Source organism: Hippopotamus amphibius, chromosome 2, assembly GCF_030028045.1.
Source record: "Hippopotamus amphibius kiboko isolate mHipAmp2 chromosome 2, mHipAmp2.hap2, whole genome shotgun sequence".
Lineage (NCBI taxonomy): Eukaryota > Metazoa > Chordata > Mammalia > Artiodactyla > Hippopotamidae > Hippopotamus > Hippopotamus amphibius.
The window spans coordinates 13,258,929-13,280,224 of NC_080187.1; the positions used below are offsets into that span (position 1 = coordinate 13,258,929).

General features: G+C 38.8%; 2 protein-coding genes across 2 annotated transcripts; both read left to right on the forward strand.

The window, feature by feature from the left end:
* Positions 1–1,724: 1,724 nt before the first annotated feature.
* Positions 1,725–2,681, forward strand: LOC130845989 (olfactory receptor 1L8-like). The gene has a single exon (XM_057723902.1). It carries the CDS (start codon positions 1,737–1,739, stop codon positions 2,679–2,681), a length of 945 nt encoding a protein of 314 aa, XP_057579885.1. The 5' UTR covers positions 1,725–1,736.
* A 17,421-nt stretch (positions 2,682–20,102) lies between these two features.
* LOC130846122 (olfactory receptor 1L8-like) lies at positions 20,103–21,059 on the forward strand (the record flags this gene model as incomplete). Its single annotated transcript, XM_057724151.1, has 1 exon — positions 20,103–21,059. A coding segment is annotated over one exon (957 nt), but the record flags the coding sequence as incomplete, so codon positions are not given.
* Positions 21,060–21,296: the final 237 nt, after the last annotated feature.

The window sequence follows — 21,296 nt, forward strand, 5'->3', positions numbered from 1 at the left end:
ATTGGTTACTATTATTTACTTTAATTACTGATTCAATCAAAGCTCAATGCATAAACAAATATTTCTTCTGTAAAATCATAAAATTATGCTGACAATTTGGCAGTGAGGGATATGATATTTTACACGTATGAATTAATGGGTTTTGAGAACATCTAGAAATAGAAGATAAGGGAAGGTGACACAGGGGCTGATGAGGATCAGCAGCTTCTCCTGAGTGCTCACAATGTGCTTGCCTCTCTGCTAAGTGTTTCAAATGTGTTGTCTCACCAAACCTTAAAGAGAATGTGGATAATTTGTGTCCAATATTACACATGAAATAATGGAGGTTTGAAAATGTCTGGGAACTTCCCTGGCAGTCTGGTAGTTAAGACTCTGACCTTCCACTGCAGGAGGCACGTGTTTGATCCCTGATTGGGGAACTAAGATCCCACATTCTGAGCGGCCAAAAAAAAAAAAATTAAAAGTGTGGTAACTTACAACTAAAATGTAAGGATTTGTTTGTTCAAAAAACTAATATAGTAATATCTCAATGTACTACATCAGTGTACATTCATATATCTGAAAGGGTAAGCTGCCTCTAAAGAAATGATTTTAAACACTTTGATGATATAAGTATGTCCACTGTAGAGATTTTTATGGTAACCAAGAATATATAAATAACCACTGTCTCAAAATGTTTGAAAATCCGTATGGAATATATCTATTCAAAAGGTATGAGTGAATATGCAGACTCTTAAATATTGATTTAAAGCACTTTTTTTTAAAGCACTTCTTTGACGCAAGATCTCTAATTACAGAGCTTTTTACAGTAGCAAGAAACAGAAGAGTTTTTGATGTCCATTGCTGCATAACTGCATATGGCTGAAAAAAAAAACATGTATATAAACATGTTTCTCATAGATATTTTTGGATAAATATATGAAAGAGAAATTTTTAAAACAGGAGTAGTCAACAAAGGATGCCCATCTTGTACACAGTGATTTAGGACAGGGAATTAAAGAAAGGAAAAATGAGTTACACAAAAAGGGGAGACTTGCACCTACTGGTGATGACAGCATCCCATGAGCTAAGGAGAATGAACTTCTCATTCTCTGCCCAGACAAGGGGGAAAAAAGTACTGTTGAACTGGATTCAACATTCTTCTTAGATTTGCCCTGTTCGTTATTTTGGCAAATGCTTATTTCTATTCAAGACATACCAAGTTAAAGAATTTGCTTAGATAAGGGATGAGGGTTCTGTGACTTCCCTATCTAAAATACCCCCCTCCATTCCCCAACCATCACCATCCTCTTATACTGCTCTATTTTGTTAACAAATTTATCCCTAGAGGATATTATATTACATATTCTGTTTGTTGATGATTTACCTCCCAAACTACAACATGAACTACACAAAGGCAAAATTTTCTGTTTTATTGCAATGTTCCCAGCAAGGAAACAATGATTTTCCCAGAATGGGATCTAAGGAACTTGGATCAAAGAGGTTCACCTGTGATGGTTTCTAAAGGAAAACTCTTCTACTATCACTCCAGCTTGCATATAAGGGCCTTGTGATGCCCATTGATTTGGGAAGGGAGGACCACATCAAGGACCATGAGCTTGAGAAGCTTGCCCTGCACATCTGCTAATGGTGACCACATAGAGGAAACAAAGACTTGCTGGGTTCTCATGACTGGGGCTATGCAATTGGAGCATGATAAATGACAAAACTTCTTGTGTATAACTAGACCCAAGTCAATGGAAAGACTCAACCAAACCAGCAGTGTCTCTGAGTTCATCCTCCTGGGACTCTCCTCCCGGCCTGAGGACCAGAAGCCACTCTTTATCCTCTTCCTCACCATATACCTGGTCACCATAACAGGGAACCTGCTCATCATCCTGGCCATCCACTCTGACCCCCAGCTCCAGACCCCCATGTATTTCTTCTTGAGTTTCCTGTCTTTCACAGACATTTGCTTCACAACAACTGTTGTCCCCAGGATGCTGGTGAACTTTTTGTCAGATAAGACCATCTCTTATGCTGGATGTCTGACCCAAATGTATTTTATATATGCCTTGGGCAATACTGACAGTTGCCTTCTAGCAGTCATGTCCTTTGACCGCTATGTGGCCATCTGTGACCCCTTCCATTATGTCACCACCATGAGTCACCACCGCTGTGCCCTGCTGGTGGCCTTCTCCTGCTCAGTGCCTCACTTCCACTCACTGCTACACACACTTCTGCTGAATCAGCTCACCTTCTGTGATGCTAATGTTATCCATCACTTTCTTTGTGACCTCAGCCCTCTGATAAAATTGTCCTGCTCCTCCACATTTGTCAATGAAATTGTGATAATAGTAGAAGGATCTGTTATTTTAGTGACCCCTTTTCTATTCATTACCTTCTCTTATATACGCATCCTCATCGCAGTTCTCAAAATTCCTTCAGCAGCTGGGAAACGCAAAGCCTTCTCCACTTGTGGCTCTCACCTCACTGTGGTAACACTCTTTTATGGAAGCATCTTCTATGTCTATTTACAGCCTGTGTCCACCTACACTGTCAGGGACCACATGGCAACCATTGTCTACACAGTTCTGTCCTCCATGCTCAATCCTTTTATCTACAGTCTGAGAAACAAAGACCTGAAACAGGGCCTGAGGAAGCTGGTGGGCAGGAGGAAACCCCAGGCAGCACAGTCTTAATGAAGACACAGTGGAACCTTCCCCACTTGAGTCTGATTTCTGCCAGCTCTTGGTGAACAAGTAAGCTCTTGAAGGTTAGCATTTTTAATGCATGTGAGACAAGGCATTGTGGGCACTTACATCCATCGCTGATGGCCCATCAATTGTCTCTGCCTCTGCCTAAATCATGATACTCTTCCTCACTATTTCTCCTCTTTCCTATGAAGAGTCATCACATCGCATCTTCCAAATACTGCTTTAAACTAATCCCTTTCCCACAGATATTTCCTGAACTAATTTCTGTCTTTTACTAAGAATTATCCTCCAAAATCATTCAATTTTAGTATATTGCTAAAAATAATTACTTAATTTATAACTGTTGAATGTCTTTGAAGAATGTTGTGAGGAGGAATGAATGAATGGAAAGAAGGGAAAGCAGAAGAAGGTGGAGGAATACATTTCAGCTAATTTTCTCAATTTGAGGGCTTTTATAATTCCTTTGTTTTTCATCCAAAACTTTTTGTTTAAATACTTTTTCATATTCACTATTCTCTTATCTTTCTATCCTTCCTTCATTATATTGCTATAGCTTTATTTCTTTTAAATTTTTTTTACCACACAATTAAAAATGCTAATGGCAGAAAGAACAGGAATCAAGAGTAATAACAGAAAATCATCCATTCCACCGTGCGGTGTTGAAACCTTGCTTCCCTCCATCTATCCTTAAACTTATATGTTTAAAATATGATTTAAGACCATATTCTAGAAACTCCAACTCTTAAGAGTCTAACTTGACACATTTATGATAATAACTCTCCAGGAAGTGGGTATAAAGGGAACCTACCTCAACATAATAAAGGCCATATATGACAAACCCACAGCAAACATCATTCTCAATGGTGAAAAACTGAAGACTTTTCCTCTAAGATTAGGAACAAGACAAGGATGTCCAGGCCCACCACTATTATTCAATGTAGTTTTGGAAGTCATAGACACAGAAATCAGAGAAGAAAAGGAAATAAAAGGAATTCAAGTTTGAAAAGAAGAAATAAAACTGTCACTGTTTGCAGATGACATGATACTGTACATAGAAAACCCTAAAGATGCTACCAGAAAACTACCAGAGCTAATCAATGAATTTGGTGGAGTTGCAGGATACATTTTTTTTATCTTTGTGGAGAATAATTGCCTTATACTATTGTGTTAGTTTCTTCTGTACAATAAAGCGAATCAGCTATATGTATACATATATCCCTATATCCCCTCCCTTTTGAACCTCCCTCCCAACCTCCCTATCCCAGCCCCTTAGGTCTTCACAAAGCATCAAGATGATCTCCCTGCACTCTGTAGCAGCTTCCCACAAGTTATCTATTTTACATTTGGTTTTGTGTATATGTCACTGCTACTCTCTCACTATGTCCCACCTTCCCCTCCCCCATCCCCCTGATGTCCTCAGGTCTGTTCTCTATGTCAGCATCTCTATTCCTGCCCTGCCACTAGGTTCATCAGTACCATTTTTCTAGATTCCATATATACGCCTTAGCATGTGGTATTTGTTTTTCTTTTTCTGATTTACTTCACTCTCAGGATACAAAATTAACATACAGAAATCTCTTGCATTCCTATACACTAACAAGGAAAGATCTGAAAGAGATATTAAGGAAACAATCCCATTCACCATTGCAATAAAAAGAAAAAATACCTAGGAATAAACCTGACTAAGGAAGTAAAAGACCTGTACTCAAAAAACTATAAGACACTGATAAAAGAAATCAAAGATGACACAAACAGATGGAGAGATATACTATGTTCTTGGACTGGAAGAATAAATATTGTGAAAATGACTATACTACGCAAAGCAATCTACAGATTTAATGCAATCCCTATCAAATTACAAGTGGCATTTTTCACAGAACTAGAACAAAACTCCTAAACTTGTATGGAGACAAAAAAGACCCTGAGTAGCCAAAGTAATCTTGAGGAAAAAAAGAAAAGAAAAAGAAGAAGCTGGAAGAATCACACTCCCTGACTTCAAACTATACTACAAAGTTACAGTAATCAAGACAATATAGTACTGGCACAAAAACAGAAATATAGATCAATGGAACAGGATAGAAAGCCCAGAGATAAATCCACGCACCTATGGTCAACTAATCTATGACTGAGGAGGTGAGGATATACAGTGGGGAAAAGACAGCCTCTTCAATAAGTGGTTCTGAGAAAACTGGACAGCTACATGTAAAAAAATGAAATTAGAACACTCCCTAACACCATATACAAAAATAAACTCAAAATGGATTACAGGCCTAAGTGTAAGGCCAGACACTATAAAACTTGTAGAGGAAAACATAGGAAGAACACTCTTCGACATAAATCACAGCAAGATCTTTCTTGACCCACCTCTTAGAGTAATGGAAATAAAAACAAAAATAAACAAATGGGACCTAATGAAGCTTAAAGGCTTTTGCACAGCAAAAGAAACTATAAACAGGACTAAAAGACAACCCTCAGAATGGGAGAAAATATTTGCAAATGAATCAACAGACAAAGGACTAATCTCCAAAATATAAAAACAGTTCATGCAGCTCAATATCAAAAAAACAAACAACCCAATCAAAAAATGTACAGAAGACCTAAATACATATTTCTCCAAAGAAGACATACAGATGGCCAAGAGACACATGAAAAGCTGCTCAACATCACTAATTACTAGAGAAATGCAAATCAAAACTACAATGAGGTATCACCTCACACCAGTTAGAATGGGCTTCATCAGAAAATCTACAAACAATAAATGCTGGAGAGGGTGTGCAGAAAAGAGAACCCTCTTACACTGCTGGTGGGAATGTAAATTGATACAGCCACTGTGGAGAACAGTATGGAGGTTCCTTGAAAAACTAAAAATGGAATTAGCATATGACCCAGCAATCCCACTACAGGGCATATACCCAGAGAAAACCATAATCCAAAAAGAAACATGTATCACAATGTTCATTGCAGCACTACTTACAATAGCCAGGTCATGGGAGCAACCTAAATGTCCATCGACAGACAAATGGACACAATGGACTATTACTCAGCCATAAAAGGGAATGAAATTGAGTTATTTGTAGTGAGGTAGATGGACCTAATGACTGTCATACAGAGTGAAGTAAGTCAGAAAGAGAAAAACAAATATCCTATATGAACACATATATGTGGAATCTAGAAAGACGGTTTGCAAGGTAGAAATAGAGACACAGATATAGAGAACAAACATATGGACACTGGGGGGGAGGGGTTGGGGTGGGATGAATTGGGAGACTGGGATTGACATATAGACATTAATGTGTATAAAACTGATGACTAATGAAAAATATCAAATTGTACAACTTTAATATATGCAGTTTATTGTATGTTAACTGTATCTCAATAAAACATTTTTTAAGAAAATTTTTTTAATTTAAAAAAAGTCTAGAGGAAGAAAGATGGTGGTGAAGTAGAGGGACATGGAATGCATCCCTCTCTACAGATGCATCAGGAATACATCAAAAGACACAATAATTCCTGCAGAGTACCAGCTGAACACCAACAGACAACCTCGGACACCAGAAAGAACTGCAAAGATCCTGACATAACTAGGTAGGATGGGGGGGGGGAGAGGAGAAAGAGGAGAAAAAAGGAAAGGGATGGGTCCCACACCCTGGGGCAGGGGGATCTGAAACAGAGGGGAGATTGCCAAATTTGGAGAAATGTCCTTTATCTGACGGGGAAACCCCTTCTCCAATGGGGACTTTCCCTGTATCAGAAGGGAGGCATTTGGGACTGTTCAAAGAGGGTGAAGCAACTGAGCTGTGGCAGATGGGAAAGAGTGAGAAACACATGGAGGGTCCACACCATGGCTCAGCATGTCCAGACTGAGACATTGGTTCACAGCTGAACAGGGGGTCTGGGAGCTGGAACATGGGAACCAGGGAACTGGTTCAGGGTGAAAAACATTGTTGGCAGTGGGGAGACTCACTGAGAGGACAGGAGGGAAGAAATCCGCAGTGGAGAATGCTGACCATGGAAAGCTGGGTGGCCATGGCAGCGGTTCAATACTGCTGACTCAGGGGGGAGGAGCCACGGGTGTAGCCTCTCTCTCAGAGCCTGCGATGGACAAAGGAAAGACCCCTTTGGGCCTGGCTAACACACTCAGGGATAACAAAGGCCCCGGGCAGGGTTGGACTAGAGTGACTGCAGCTAAGAGCCAAAAGCCCGCAGAGTGGCCCAGCTCTGGAGACATTCTGTTTACACCTGAGCAGCTGGCATCCCTCTGCAACAGGCACTGCCATGGCTGACTAAGCCACTGTGACCCAGGCAAGGCACCCCAGCAGAGTTGTAGCAGGGGGGGAGGAGCTGCGGTTGTAGTTTCTTTCTCGGCCTGAGCCACCCAAGCTGCCGTGGCCCAGGTAGGACACCACTGCTCACTCACTCCCAGGAGAAGGAGCCACTATTGCACCCTCTCTTTCCCCACACACCAGCGCTTACATTCAAACAATAAAGGAAGCTCTGCTAGTTGCAGAGTAACACAAAAACTCAAGGTGGGTAGAAGGACACTTACATCTGAGACCCCAAGGAAACAGAAACATTATTATTAATTCTATTCATCTGGTCCATTCTGGGGTCAGCTCTAGTTTTTTTTGTTTGTTTGTTTGGTTTTGGTTTTGGTTTTTTAATTAACTACTATCTTAGTCCTAAGAGATCTACATGTTTTATAACATATATTTTTTATTCTATTTTTATTTTTAGCCTTTTTATATATTTCTATTTATAGCTAACTTTTTTGTAGTGCTGATGGTATCTCTCCTACCTTCTTTTCATCTCTATCTTTTATACATTTCTATTTTGTTCTTTTTCTTTTCATATTTCCAGTCACACTATGCTCTTATGTTGCCCTGTATTCTATCCTTTTTTAGTTTCTTTTATCTTAATATACTTATAATCATTATTGCTCAGCTCTGTTTCCTTGCTTTATTCTCCAGATGACACACTGCTTTGGTTTTTATTATTAAGTTTGATCTTTATCTTAGTTCTGATAATACTTGTCTGGTTTTATTTTGGGAATCTTCAGTCTGTCTGATTGTACTCTTCCTCTTTATTATATTTGATCCTAGCTTTCAAAATCTCCCTGGATTTGTGTTTGTGTGTGTGCTGTTTTTTGTTTGTTTGTTTGTTTGTTTGTTTTGTGTTTGTTTTGTTTTCCTGTGGTGTGGTTTTGAATTTTTGTTGGTTTTCTCTTTGATTGTCTGATTGCATACTGGGGTTCTTCTGTCAGGTCTTTCTAGTGCCTTATGTCCTATGGGATTCTGTATCTGTGTGTCTTACACATGTATGTGTTTCCTTGACTTAGTATTTGTTAGACTCAACACTCTGCCATTAGTCTGGGGCTTGGACAGTCTTATTTAAACCCCTTTATTGCCATGACAAGCAACCTCTGAAGTCTGGAATACTCCATCAGAAGTCAAGTAGGAGGCTCTGGGGAGAGATCACTGAATCCAGGATGCTAGACTAATATGGATTCCTCAGATAAAGGGAAGATTAACTGCAGAAAACTCTCATGGACCCCTGTATCAGAGTCTAAGACCTGGCTTCATCCAACTGTCTGCAACTGCCAGTGCTGGACACCTCACACCAAACTACAAACAAGACAAGAACACAAACCCACCCATCAGCACACAGACTACCTAAAGCTATATTAACCTCACAGACACCCTAAAACACACCACCTGACACAGCCCTGCTCACCAGAGAGAAAAGACACAGAGTCACACATCAGAAAGCAGACACCAGACCCACCACCAGGAAGCCAACTCAATACACTGGACAAACCACACCACAGGGGTAAGAGGGCAGAGAAAAGAGGAATTACTACTAGGCAGCATAGGGAAAGGAGACAGAAAATCCTATAAATTAGGCAAAATGAGAAAAAAAGAAACACCATGCAGGCAAAGGAGTAGGAAAAAAACCCAGAAGACCAAATAAATGAAGAGGAATTAGGAAAATTGCCTGAAAAAGAATTCAAAGTAATGATAGTAAAGATGATCCAAAATCTTGACAACAAAATAGAGAAAACACAAGAAACACTTAATAAGGACTCAGAAGAACCAAAGAGCAAACAAACAGTAAAGGACAACAAAATAAATGAAATTACAAATACTCTAGATGGTATAACCAGCAGAATAACTGAGGAAGAAGAATGAATAAGTGAGTTGGAAGAGAGAATGGGGGGAATAACTGCCACAGAGCAGGAAAAAGAAAAAAGAATAAAAAGAATGGCAGACAGTCTCAGAGACCTTGGTGATAACATTAAGCACACCAACATTCGAATCATAGGCATCCCAGAAGAAGAAGAAAACAAGAAAGGGTCTGAGAAAATATTTGAAGAGGTTATAGTGGAAAACTTCCCCAACATGGGAAAGGAAATAATTAAGTCCAAGAAGCACAGAGAGTCCCATACAGAATAAACCCAAGGAGAAATACACCAAGCACATATTAATCAAACTAACAAAAATTAAACACAAGTAAAAAATATTAAAAGCAGCAAGAGAAAAGCAACAAATAACATATAAGGGAAAACCCATAAGGATAATTGCTGATCTTTCTGCAGAAACTCTGCAGACCAGAAGGGAAGGCAGGATATACTAAAAGTCCTGAAAGAGAAAAACCTATAGCCAAGAATAACTCTACTCAGCAAAAATCTCATTCAGATTTGAGGGAGAAATCAAAAGCTTTTCAGACAAGCAAAAGTTAAGAGAATTCAGCACCACCAAACCAGCTTTACAACAAGTGCTAAAGGAACTTCTCTAAGTAGGAAACACAAGAAAAGGAAAACACCTACAAATACAAACTCAAAACAATTCAGAAAATGGTAATAGGAACACACATGTCAATAATCACCTTAAATGTATTAAATGCTCCAACCAAAAGACACAGACTGGCTGAATGGATACAAAAACAAGACTCTTCTATATGCTGCCTACAAGAGACCCACCTCAGACCAAGGGACACATAGTGACTGAAAGTAAAGGGAAGGAAAAAGATATTCCATGCAAATGGAAGTCAAAAGAAAGCTGGAGTAGCAATACTCATATCAGACAAATTAGGCTTTAAAGTAAAGACTGTTACAAGAGACAAGGAAGGACACTACATAATGATCAAGGGATCCATCCTAGAAGAACATATCACAATGGTAAATGTCTATGCACCCAACATAGGAGCACCTCAATACATAAGGTACATGCTAACAGCCATAAAAGGGGAAATTGACAGGAACACAATAATAGTGGGAGACTTGAACACCCCACTTACATCAATGGACAGATCACCCAAACAGAAAATAATTAAGGGCACACAAGCTTTAAATGACACCTTTGACCATCTCAACTTAATTGAGATTTATAGGACATTCCATCCAAAAACGATAGAATACACTTTCTTCTCAAGTGCACATGAAACATTCTCCAAGATAGATCACATCTTGGGTCACAAATCAAGCCTTGGTAAATTCAAGAAAATTGAAATCATATCAAGCATCTTAGACCACAACACCATGAGACTAGATATCAATTACAGGAAAAAAACGGTAAAAAATACAAATACATGGAGGCTAAACAATATGCTATTTAACAACCAAGAAATCACTAAAGAAATCAAAGAGGGAATCAAAAAACACTTATAAACAAATGACAATGAAAACACAACAACCCAAAACCTATGGGATGCAGCAAGAACAGTTCTAAGAGGGAATTTTATAGCAACACAGTCCTACCTCAAGAAACAAGAAAAACATCGAATAAACAACCTAAACTTACACCTAAAACAATTAGAGAAAGAACAAAAAAAACCCAAAGTGACCAGAAGGAAAGAAATCATAAAGATCAGATCAGAAATAAATGAAAAAGAAATGAAGGAAACAATAGCAAAGATCAATAAAACTAAAAGCTGGTTCTTTGAGAAGATAAACAAAATTGATAAACCATTAGCCACATTTTCAGGAAGAAATGAGAGAAGATGTAAATCAACAGAATTAGAAATGAAAAAGGAGAAGTAACAACTGACACTGCAGAAATACAAATGATCATGAGAGACTACTGCAAGCAACTATATGCCAATAAATTGGAAAACCTGGAAGAAATGGATAAATCCTTAGAAAAGTACAATCTTCCAAGACTGAACCAGGAAGAAATAGAAACTATGAACAGACCAATCACAAGCACTGAAATGAAACTGTGATTAAAAATCTCCCAGCAAACAAAAGCCCAGAGCCAGATAGCTTCACGGGCAAATTCTATCAAACATTTAGAGAAGAGCTAACACCTATCCTTCTCAAACTCTTCTAAAATATATTAGAAGGAGGAATATTTCCCAAACTCATTCTATGAGGCAACTATCACCCTGATTTCAAAACCAGGCAAAGATGTCACAAAAAAAGAAAATTACAGGCCAATATTACTAATGAATATAGATGCAAAAATCCTCAACAAAATGTTAGCTAACTGGATCCAACAGCACATTAAAAAGATCATACACCGTGATCAAGTGGGGTTTATCCCTGGAATGCAAGGATTCTTCAATATATGCAAATCAATCAACATGATACATCATATCAACAAATTGAAGGATAAAAACCATATGATCATCTCAACAGATGCGGAAAAAACTTTTAACAAAATTCAACATCCATTTATTATAAAAACTCTCCAGAGGTTCCTTAAAAAACTACAAATAGAACTACCATGTGATCCAGTAATCCCACTACTGGGCATATACCCAAAGAAAACCATAATCCAAAAAGAAACTTGTACCATAATGTTTATTGCAGCACTATTTACAATAGCCAGGACATGGAAGCAACCTAAATGTCCATCAACAAATGAATGGATAAAGAAGATGTGGCATATATATACAATGGAATATTACTCAGCTATAAAAGGGGATGAGATGGAGCTTTATGTAATGAGGTGGATAGACCTAGAGTCTGTCATACAGAGTGAAGTAAGTCCGAAAGAGAAAGACAAATATTGTATGCTAACTCATATATATGGAATCTAAAAATGGTACTGATGAACTCAGTGACAAGAACAAGGATGCAGATGCAGAGAATGGACTGGGGAACTCGAGGTTTGGGGGGGGTGGGGGGTGAAGGGGAAGCTGAGGCGAAGTGAGAGAGTAGCACAGACATATATATACTACCAACTGTAAAATACATAGCGAGTGGGAAGTTGCTGTATAACAAAGGGAGTTCAACTCGAGGATGGAAGATGCCTTAGAGGACTGGGACAGGGAGGGTGGGGGGGACTCGAGGGAGGGTGGGGGGGAGTCGAGGGAGGGAGGGAATACGGGGATATGTGTATAAAAACAGACGATTGAACTTGATATACCCCCCAAAAAATAACAAATAAATAAATAAAATTTTAAAAAAAACTCTCCAGAAAAAGAGGATAGAAGGAAATTACCTCAACATAATAAAAGCCATATATGAGAAACCAAAAGCCAACATCGTCCTAAATGAGGAAAAACTGAAAGAATTCCCTCTAAGAACAGGAACAAGACAAGGGTGTCCACTCTCACCATTATTATTCACATAGTTTTGGAAGTTCTAGCCACAGCAATCAGAGAAGAAAAAGAAATAAAAGGAACCCAAATTGGAAAAGAAGAAGTAAAATTGTCACTCTTTGCAGATGACATGATATTATATATAGAAAACCCAAAAGACTCTACCAGAAAACTGCTAGCACTAATCAATGAATTTAGTAAAGTAGCAGGATAAAAATTAACGCACAGAAATCTCTTGCATTCCTATACACTAACAACGGAAAAGCAGAAAGAGAAGTTAAGGAAACTCTCCCATTTACCATTGCAACCAAAAGAACAAAATACCTAGGAATAAACCTGCCTAAGGAGGCAAAAGACCTCTATGCAGAAAACTATAAGACACTGATGAAAGAAATTAAAGATGATACAAATTGATGGAGAGACATACCATGTTATTGGATGGGAATAATCAAATTGTGAAAATGACTACCCTACCCAAAGCAATTTACAGATTCGATGCAATCCCGATCAAATTACCAATGGCATTTTTCACAGAACTAGAACAAGAAATCTTACAATTTGTATGGAAATGCAAAAGACCCCGAATAGCCAAAGCAATTTTGAGAAGGAAGGATGGAGCTGGAGGAATCAGGCACCCTGACTTCAAAGTGTACTACAGGGCTACCGTGATCAAGACAGTATCATAGTAGATGTTTAAATTGGAAAACAATCTATGACTATCAAGACCATGTTGGAAAATTTGGGAATGGATGATGAAGGAGATGATGATCCAGTCCCCTTGCCAAATTTAATGCAGCAATATTAAAAAAGGTCATTCAGTGGTGTACCCACCACAAGGATGATCCTCCTCCTCCTGAGGATGACTAGAACAAAGAGAAGCGAACAGATGATATCCCTGTTTGGGATTAAGACAGTATGGTTTTAGCACAAAAACAGAAATATAGATCAATGGAACAGAATAGAGAGCCCAGAGATAAACCCACGCACATATGGGCACCTTATCTTTGACAAAGGAGGCAAGAATACACAGTGGAGAAAAGATAGCATCTTCAAAAAGTGGTGCTGGGAAAACTGGACAGCTACATGTAGAATAATGAAATTAGAACACTTCCTAACACCATACACAAAAATAAACTTAAAATGGACTAAAGACCTAAATGTAAGGCCAGACACTATAAAACTCCTAGAGGGAAACATAGGCAGAACACTCTATGACATCCATCAAAGCAAGATCCTTTTGGACCCACCTCCTAGAATCATGGACATAAAATCAAAAATAAACTAATGAGACCTAATGAAACAAAAGCTTTTGAACAGCAAAAGAAGCCATAAACAAGGCAAAAAGACAAGCCTCAGATTGTGAGAATATATTTTCCAATGAAGCAACTGACAAAGGATTAATCTCCAAAATATACAAGCAGCTCATGCAGCTCAATACCAAAAAAACAACCCAATCCACAAATAGGTGGAAGACTTCATAGACATTTTGCCAGAGAAGACATGCAGATGGCTAACAAACACATGAAAAGATGCTCAACATCACTAATTGTTAGAGAAATGCAAGTCAAAGCCACAATGAGGTATCATCTCACACCGGTCAGAATGGCCATCATTAAAAAATCTGGAAACAATAAATGTTGGAGAGGGTGTGGAGAAAAGGGAACTCTCCTGCACTGTTGGTGGGAATGTAAATTGGTACAGCCACTATGGAGAAGAGTATGGAGGTTCCTTAAAAAACTAAAAATAGAGTTACCATATGGTCCAGCAATCCCACTACTGGGCATATACCCTGAGAAAACCATAATCCAAAAAGAAACATGTACCGTAATGTTCATTGCAGCACTATTTACAATAGCCAGGACATGGAAGCAACCTAAATGTCCATTGACACATGAATGGATAAAGAAGATGTGACACATATATACAATGGAATACTACTCAGCATAAAAAGGAATGAAATTGAGTTATTTGTAGTGAGGTGAATTGACCTAGAGTCTGTCATACAGAGTAAAGTAAGCCAGAAAGGGAAAAACAAATACTGTATGCTAACTCACATATATGGAATCTAAAAAAAAAAAAAATGGTATGGATGAACCCAGTGACAGGGCAAGAATAAAGATGCAGATGTAGACAATGGCCTTGAGGACAAGGGGGCGGGGGGAAGGGGATGCTAGGACGAAATGAGAGAGTAGCATTGACATATATACACTACCAAATGTAAAAGAGATAGCTAGTGGGAAGCTGCTGCATAACACAGGGAGATCAACTCGATGATGGCTGATGACTTAGAGGGCCAGGATAGGGAGGGTAGGAAGGAGTTGCGGGAGGGAACAGATATGGGGATATATGGATAAATACAGCTGATTCACTTTGTTGTACAGCAAAAACTGGCACAACAGTGTAAAGCAAGTATATTCCAATAAAGAGCTTAAAAAATATCTTAAAAAACAAGAAACAAGAAAGAAAAAGAAGTTATAATTCCACTACTCAGAAATAACCAGTGATAATAGTTTGGTGTGGGTGTGTGCAGGCAATATTTTATCATGAACCTTCTCTCACATCATTAAACTTTTGAAAACCATTGTGTAATATTATATCATATAGCAATATGTTGACTTTAAGAGTCTTCCTAGTTTTCATCATTGCAACTCATAACATCCACTTCCCTGGTCAGTTGTGAGAATGAAAGGAGAGATCATTTGCTCAATGAACATGAATATTTTCTGTGTGCCAAACGTTGTACTAAGTGCTGTGTGTAGGAGATGAAAAAAACAGTATTTCTCCATTAAAAAAGAAAAGATAAGGGTAGAGGATTAAGAAGGATGAAAAACTAGGTATAAAATAGACAAACTACAAGCATACATTGTTCAGTACAGGTAATATACTCAATATTTCATAATAACTATAAATGGAGTATAAACTTTAAATATTGTGATTCACTATGTTGTATACCCAAAACTTATATAATATTGTACACATACTATACCTCACTTTTAAAAAATTTTTTTAAAGAAAGACAGCTGCTGGGAGAGTAGATTTAAAGGTTCTCACCAAAACAAATATATAAGTTGTAACTACATGAGGTTATGGATGTGTTAACTAACATTATTGTGGTAATAATTGTGTAGTAAGTACATCTGTCAAAATATTGTATTATACACCATAAACTTACACAATGTTATATGTCAGTCATCTCAATTAAGCTGGAAAGGAAGAAAGGCGGGGGGGAGTGAGGGAGATAAAAAGAAGGAAAGAGGAAAAAAAGAAAGATTTGTTTGAAGAATGAATAGAAACAAGAGAAAGACGAAGGCCAAGGCCACATGAAGAGTAAGTGCAGGAGCAGGACTTAAACCCCGGGCCTTCTGTCCCTGTAGTACTTACTCTTATATGCAGATTAAAATTTTTAAATTCAACTTAAAGCTAAGGAAGAAGATGTAGTTCTGTTTGTGAGACAGTGGTTTATTCTGAGGGCAGCAGCATAATGTTTTCTACTTCCTATAACATTGTTGTGGATGGTGTTCACCATAATACACAATATTCTCAGTATAAAACTCAGAAGGAAATTTCATCTCTAGTTTCAGTGCCAGAAAGAGTTGTTATGTTCATTTTTCAGATGAAGAAACTGAGGCTCATAGAGGCTAACTTCTTAAAAGCAACTATTAGTGGCCAGGCAACATTCTAATAAATAATATCTGTTTCCTCAACACTTGATCTCAAAACACTGCTCCGAGACTAAACTCTGAAATATGTATATTTTTTCCAAAGCCCCTAACCTGAATACGACAATAACCTTTGCCTGACCCTGTGCTTTAAACATACATTAACATTAACCTAATCCCACATAGAAAAAAAATCTAATCCACGTCTCCCCAGACACTGAAAAGCACATACACACCACTGATCTCCCCCAACTGAATTCTCTGAAAACTGCAACCTCCTCATATTAAATTATGACCCATCTGGATCAAGACTATACCTTGATCCACATCTGAATCCCCCAAAATGAAAATATTCACCCACATAAATATTTGTCCATCCTTGATAACCCGCAGTTGGGGAAACTGAAGCATGCCCTTGAGATGTTGCAGTGAGGTTCAGAAGCTCTGAGATTAGTCCCAACATCTAAACAGAAAGCCTCAAGGGTCCCCTTACCCCCTTGGAGTCAGCTCTCCTAGTTGTGATTCCCATTTTCTGCTTTCTCTGCCTAGAGAGATGCCAGGACAAACTCCCCAGAGAGTTCATCACACCACAACATCCTCAGCCTAACAAGTGCCCCAAAGTCCTGCAGAGCAGACCTCAGAGAAACTGTCTGGGCTTCCACAATCAGGAGAGTCCTCCCACTTAAGTCAGAGCATCTCTGCCTTCTGGGATATGGAGCTGGGAGAAGCAGCAGCATGCTGCGGATCAGGCATTAGGAAAGAAATGGGGGTTTGAGGCCAGGGAAAGGAAAAGTGTTATTCCTTTGGAGTAGGATATCAGGTCCTCCCTCCTTTCCTGCTTCTCTCCTTGTCATTTGGCTCCAAATTTCACGGGAGACACATGAGGAAGCTGTGCTATGGCTGAGAAGCAGGCTTGGACCTGATGAACAGATGCAGTGCAGGTCAGCTTCTGGAGAGGCTGGGAAGGAAAGAAAAGCATCTGGACATGCAGGTGAGCTTCAGGAAGCTGGCCACCCACTTGGCTACTCCAGCCCTGTTTGGTACGTTACTCTTTTCTCCCAAACACTTTCAAACATTTCATGGATTGAGAAGTCATAAGGTCCAAGTAGAACTTCTATGTGGTATTTGTTTTTTTGTTTGTTTGTTTGTTTATAATATCCTTTTTTTTTTATTTTTTGGGGGGTACACCAAGTTCAATCATCTGTTTTTATACACATATCCCAGTATTCCCTCCCTTCCTTGACTCCCCCACCCTCGAGTCCCCCCCACCCTCCCTGTGGTATTTGGTTTTAAGTCCATCCAGTATGACCTCAAGGTCATCTATATTATATATTTTGATGAAAGCAAAACCCTTCAGTAGAAAAGAAGAGGGAAAAAAAAAAAACTATTGTTTTCCCAGCCTCATTCACACTGTGTTTTTAGAACTATTCTTCCTTATTCTCAGATCCAAAACCTTCTTCCTTATTTCTAGCCTGGTGTTCCTCACATCTGCGACCTGGAGCATCCAATCTCATTCATTCACCAAATTGCCACTAATTTTGTATTCCCCATTCCCCAGGCAGCCATTTCACAAAAAACTCATCTTTGAATATTGATCTGTGTGTGACAAACTGCTTTACAGACATGGTATCTCCCTTATTATTCATAAAACTTCAGGAATCAGCTTGTGAGCAGGTGATGCAGAACAAATCAAACTCATACTTTTTGTCTTTAGGGCGCTGTCCACTGCACAACCCCAGCTCCACACCCCAGTCATGAATGGTCAATTTTTTCTGCCGGATTTTGACCAGTTAATCATGGGTATTCAAATATTCAAATTCCACCACCTCTCAAATTCCATACACCATCTCTCTTGCAACTACAAGGATAGATTCTGAACATGGGAAAAGAAAGCTCGTCAGTTAAAGGGATAAAAAGGTAGTTTATGTAGGAAATTTTCAAAATGAGGGAAACAGGGCCTGTGCCTAATTATGACAGACAATTAACATACCAAACCTAGAGGAGGGGATAGTATAATGCTTGAGAGTATGAGCTTAGAGTGAGTCTGAAATCACAGTGGGGTTCAAATCCTGACTGCTATTCACTTCCTTAGTGATCTTGAACAAGCCACTTCACCTCTGTAAGCCTCAGTCTCCTGATAACAGCACATGCTTCGCACTTCCTTATTATGGGATTAGTGAGATGCTTAGCATAAGCATGACATGTAATTAATTTTCAATAAATACTGGTTATTATTATTTACTTTCTGATTCATTCAAAGCTCAATGCATAAACAAATATTTCTTCCATAAAATCTTATAAATTCCTAAAATTAGCCTGACAATTTGGCAGTGAGGGATGTGATATTGTACACATGTGAATTAATTGATTTTGAGAACATCTAGAATTAGCAGATAAGAGAAGAAGACACGGGGATTGGTGAGGATCAACAGCTTCTCCTGAGTGTTTAAATATGCTTGTCTCTCTTCTAAGTGTTGTAAATGTGTTATCTCACTAAACCCTCATAAGAATGTGGATGTCTGTGCCCAATATTACACATGAACTAACTGAGCTTTAAAAATGCTTAGTAACTCACAACTGAAATGTACATATTTATCTGTTCGATGAATTAATATATTAATACATCAGTGTACTATACCAATGTACATTCAAAATGTGTGAAAGGGTATGCCGCCACTAAAGAAATGATTTTAAACACTTTGATGACATGGGTGTTTCATATTATATATGACATAAAACTATGTTCATTGTAGAGATTTTTATAGTAACCAAGAATATATAAATAACCAACGTCTCAAAATGTTTGAAAATCCTATGGAATATGTCTATTCACAAGGTATGGGTGAATATGTTGACTCTAAAATATTGATTTAAATCACTTTTTAAAAGCACTTTGCTACTGATGAACTCAGTGACAAGAACAAGGACGCAGATACAGAGAATGGACTGGAGAACTCGAGGTATGGGAGGGGGAGGGGGGTGAAGGGGAAACTGAGACGAAGCGAGAGAGTAGCACAGACATGTATATACTACCAACTGTAAAATAGATAGTCAGTGGGAAGTTGTTGTATAACAAAGGGAGTCCAACTCGAGGATGGAAGATGCCTTAGAGGACTGGGGCGGGGAGGCGGGGGGGACTCGAGGGTGGGGGAGTCAAGGAAGGGAGGGAATACAGGGGTATGTGTATAAAAACAGATGATTGAACTTGGTGTACCCCAAAAAAAATAATAAAAAAATAAAATAAAATAAAAGCACTTTGCTGATGCAAGATCTCTCATAGCATTGTTTTCATAGTACCAATAAACAGAGGCCTTTTTGATGTCCATTGCTGGATAACTGGATATGACTGAAAAAATCCATATGTATAAATGTTTCTTATAGATATTTTTGGATAAATATATGAAAAAGGAATTTTAAGAATATGAATTGAATAGTCAAAAAAGGATGCCCACCTTGTACACATGTGATTTAGGACAGGGGATTAAAGAAGGAAAAATGATTTACAAAAGAAGGGAAATTGACACAGACTGATGATGATAGCATCTCATGAGCTAAGGAGAATGAACCTCTCATTCTGTGCACAGACAAGGAAAAGATACTGTTGAACTGGATTCAACATTCCTCTTATATTTGCCAGTTGGTTATTTTGGCAATTGCTTATTTCTATCCACGACATGCAAAGTTAAAGTCTAGTATTATAACACCTGAACTTGCTTTGATGCAGAATGATGGTTCTGTCCTTCCCTATCAAAATATACTTTCATTCTCACTCCCCAGTAATTTCCATCTTCTTTCACTGCTCTATTTTGTTAACAAGTCTCTCCCTACTTGATATTATACTACATATTCTGTTTATTGATGATCCCAAAATACAACATGAAGTACACAAAAGCAAAGATTTATTGGATCTATTGCTATGTTCCCAGCAGTGAAACAGTGATTTTCCCAGAATAGGATCAAAGGAACTTGAATCAGAGAGGTCCACCTCTGATGATTTCTAAAGGAAAACTCTTCTGTCTCTCCAGCTTGCAACATAAGGGCCTTATAATGCCCATGGATTTGGGAAGAGAGGACGATGAACTTGACAAGCTATCCCCGCACAGCTGCCAATGGTGACCACATAGAGGAAACAAAGACTTGCTGGGTTCTCATGGCTTGGTTTATGGAATTGGAACATGATAAATAACAAAACTTCTTGTGTATAACTAGACCCAAGTCAATAGAAAGACTCAACCAAACCAGCAGTGTCTCTGAGTTCATCCTCCTGGGACTCTCCTCCCGGCCTGAGGACCAGAAGCCACTCTTTATCCTCTACCCCACCATATACCTGGTCACCATAACAGGGAACCTGCTCATCATCCTGGCCATCCACTCTGACCCCCAGCTCCAGAACCCCATGTATTTCTTTTTGAGTTTCCTGTCTTTCACTGATATTTGCTATACAACAACTGTTGTCCCCAGGATGCTGGTGAACTTTCTATCAGTAAAAACCATCTCCTATGCTGGGTGTCTGACCCAAATGTATTTTATATATGCCTTGGGCAACACTGACAGTTGCCTTTTGGCAGTCATGGCTTTTGACCGCTATGTGGCCATCTGTGACCCCTTCCATTATGTCACCACCATGAGTCACCACTGCTGTGCCCTGCTGGTGGCCACCTCCTGTTCATTGCCTCACCTCCACTCACTCTTACACACCATTTTGCTGAATCAGCTGACGTTCTGTGATGCTAATGTTATAAATCACTTTCTTTGTGACATCAGCCCTCTGATGAAATTGTCCTGCTCCTCCACATTTCTCAATGAAATTGTGATAATGATAGAAGGATCTGTTGTTTTAGTGACCCCTTTTCTAGTCATTATTTTCTCTTATATACGCATCCTCATTGTGGTTCTCAAAATTCCCTCAGCAGCTGGGAAATGCAAAGCCTTCTCCACTTGTGGTTCTCACATCACTGTGGTAGCACTCTTTTATGGAAGCATCTTCTATGTCTATTTACAGCCTGTGTCCACCTACACTGTCAGGGACCACGTAGCAACCATTGTCTACACAGTTCTGTCCTCCATGCTCAATCCTTTTATCTACAGCCTAAGAAACAAAGACTTGAAACAGGGCCTGAAGAAGCTTGTAGGCAGGAGGAAACCCCAGACAGCACCCTCTTGATGAAGAAACAATGGAATCTTCCCCACTTGAATGGTTTCTGCTGATTCTTGATGAACATCAAACTCTTGGACATTTGCATTTTTAACTTATGTGAGACTAGGCATTGTGGGCAATTACATCCATTGGTGGTGGCCCATCATTTGTCTCTGCCTCTGCTTAAATCATGATATACCCCCATCACTATTTCTCTTCTTTTCTGTGAAAATTCATCACATCTTATCTTAAAAATACTGCTTT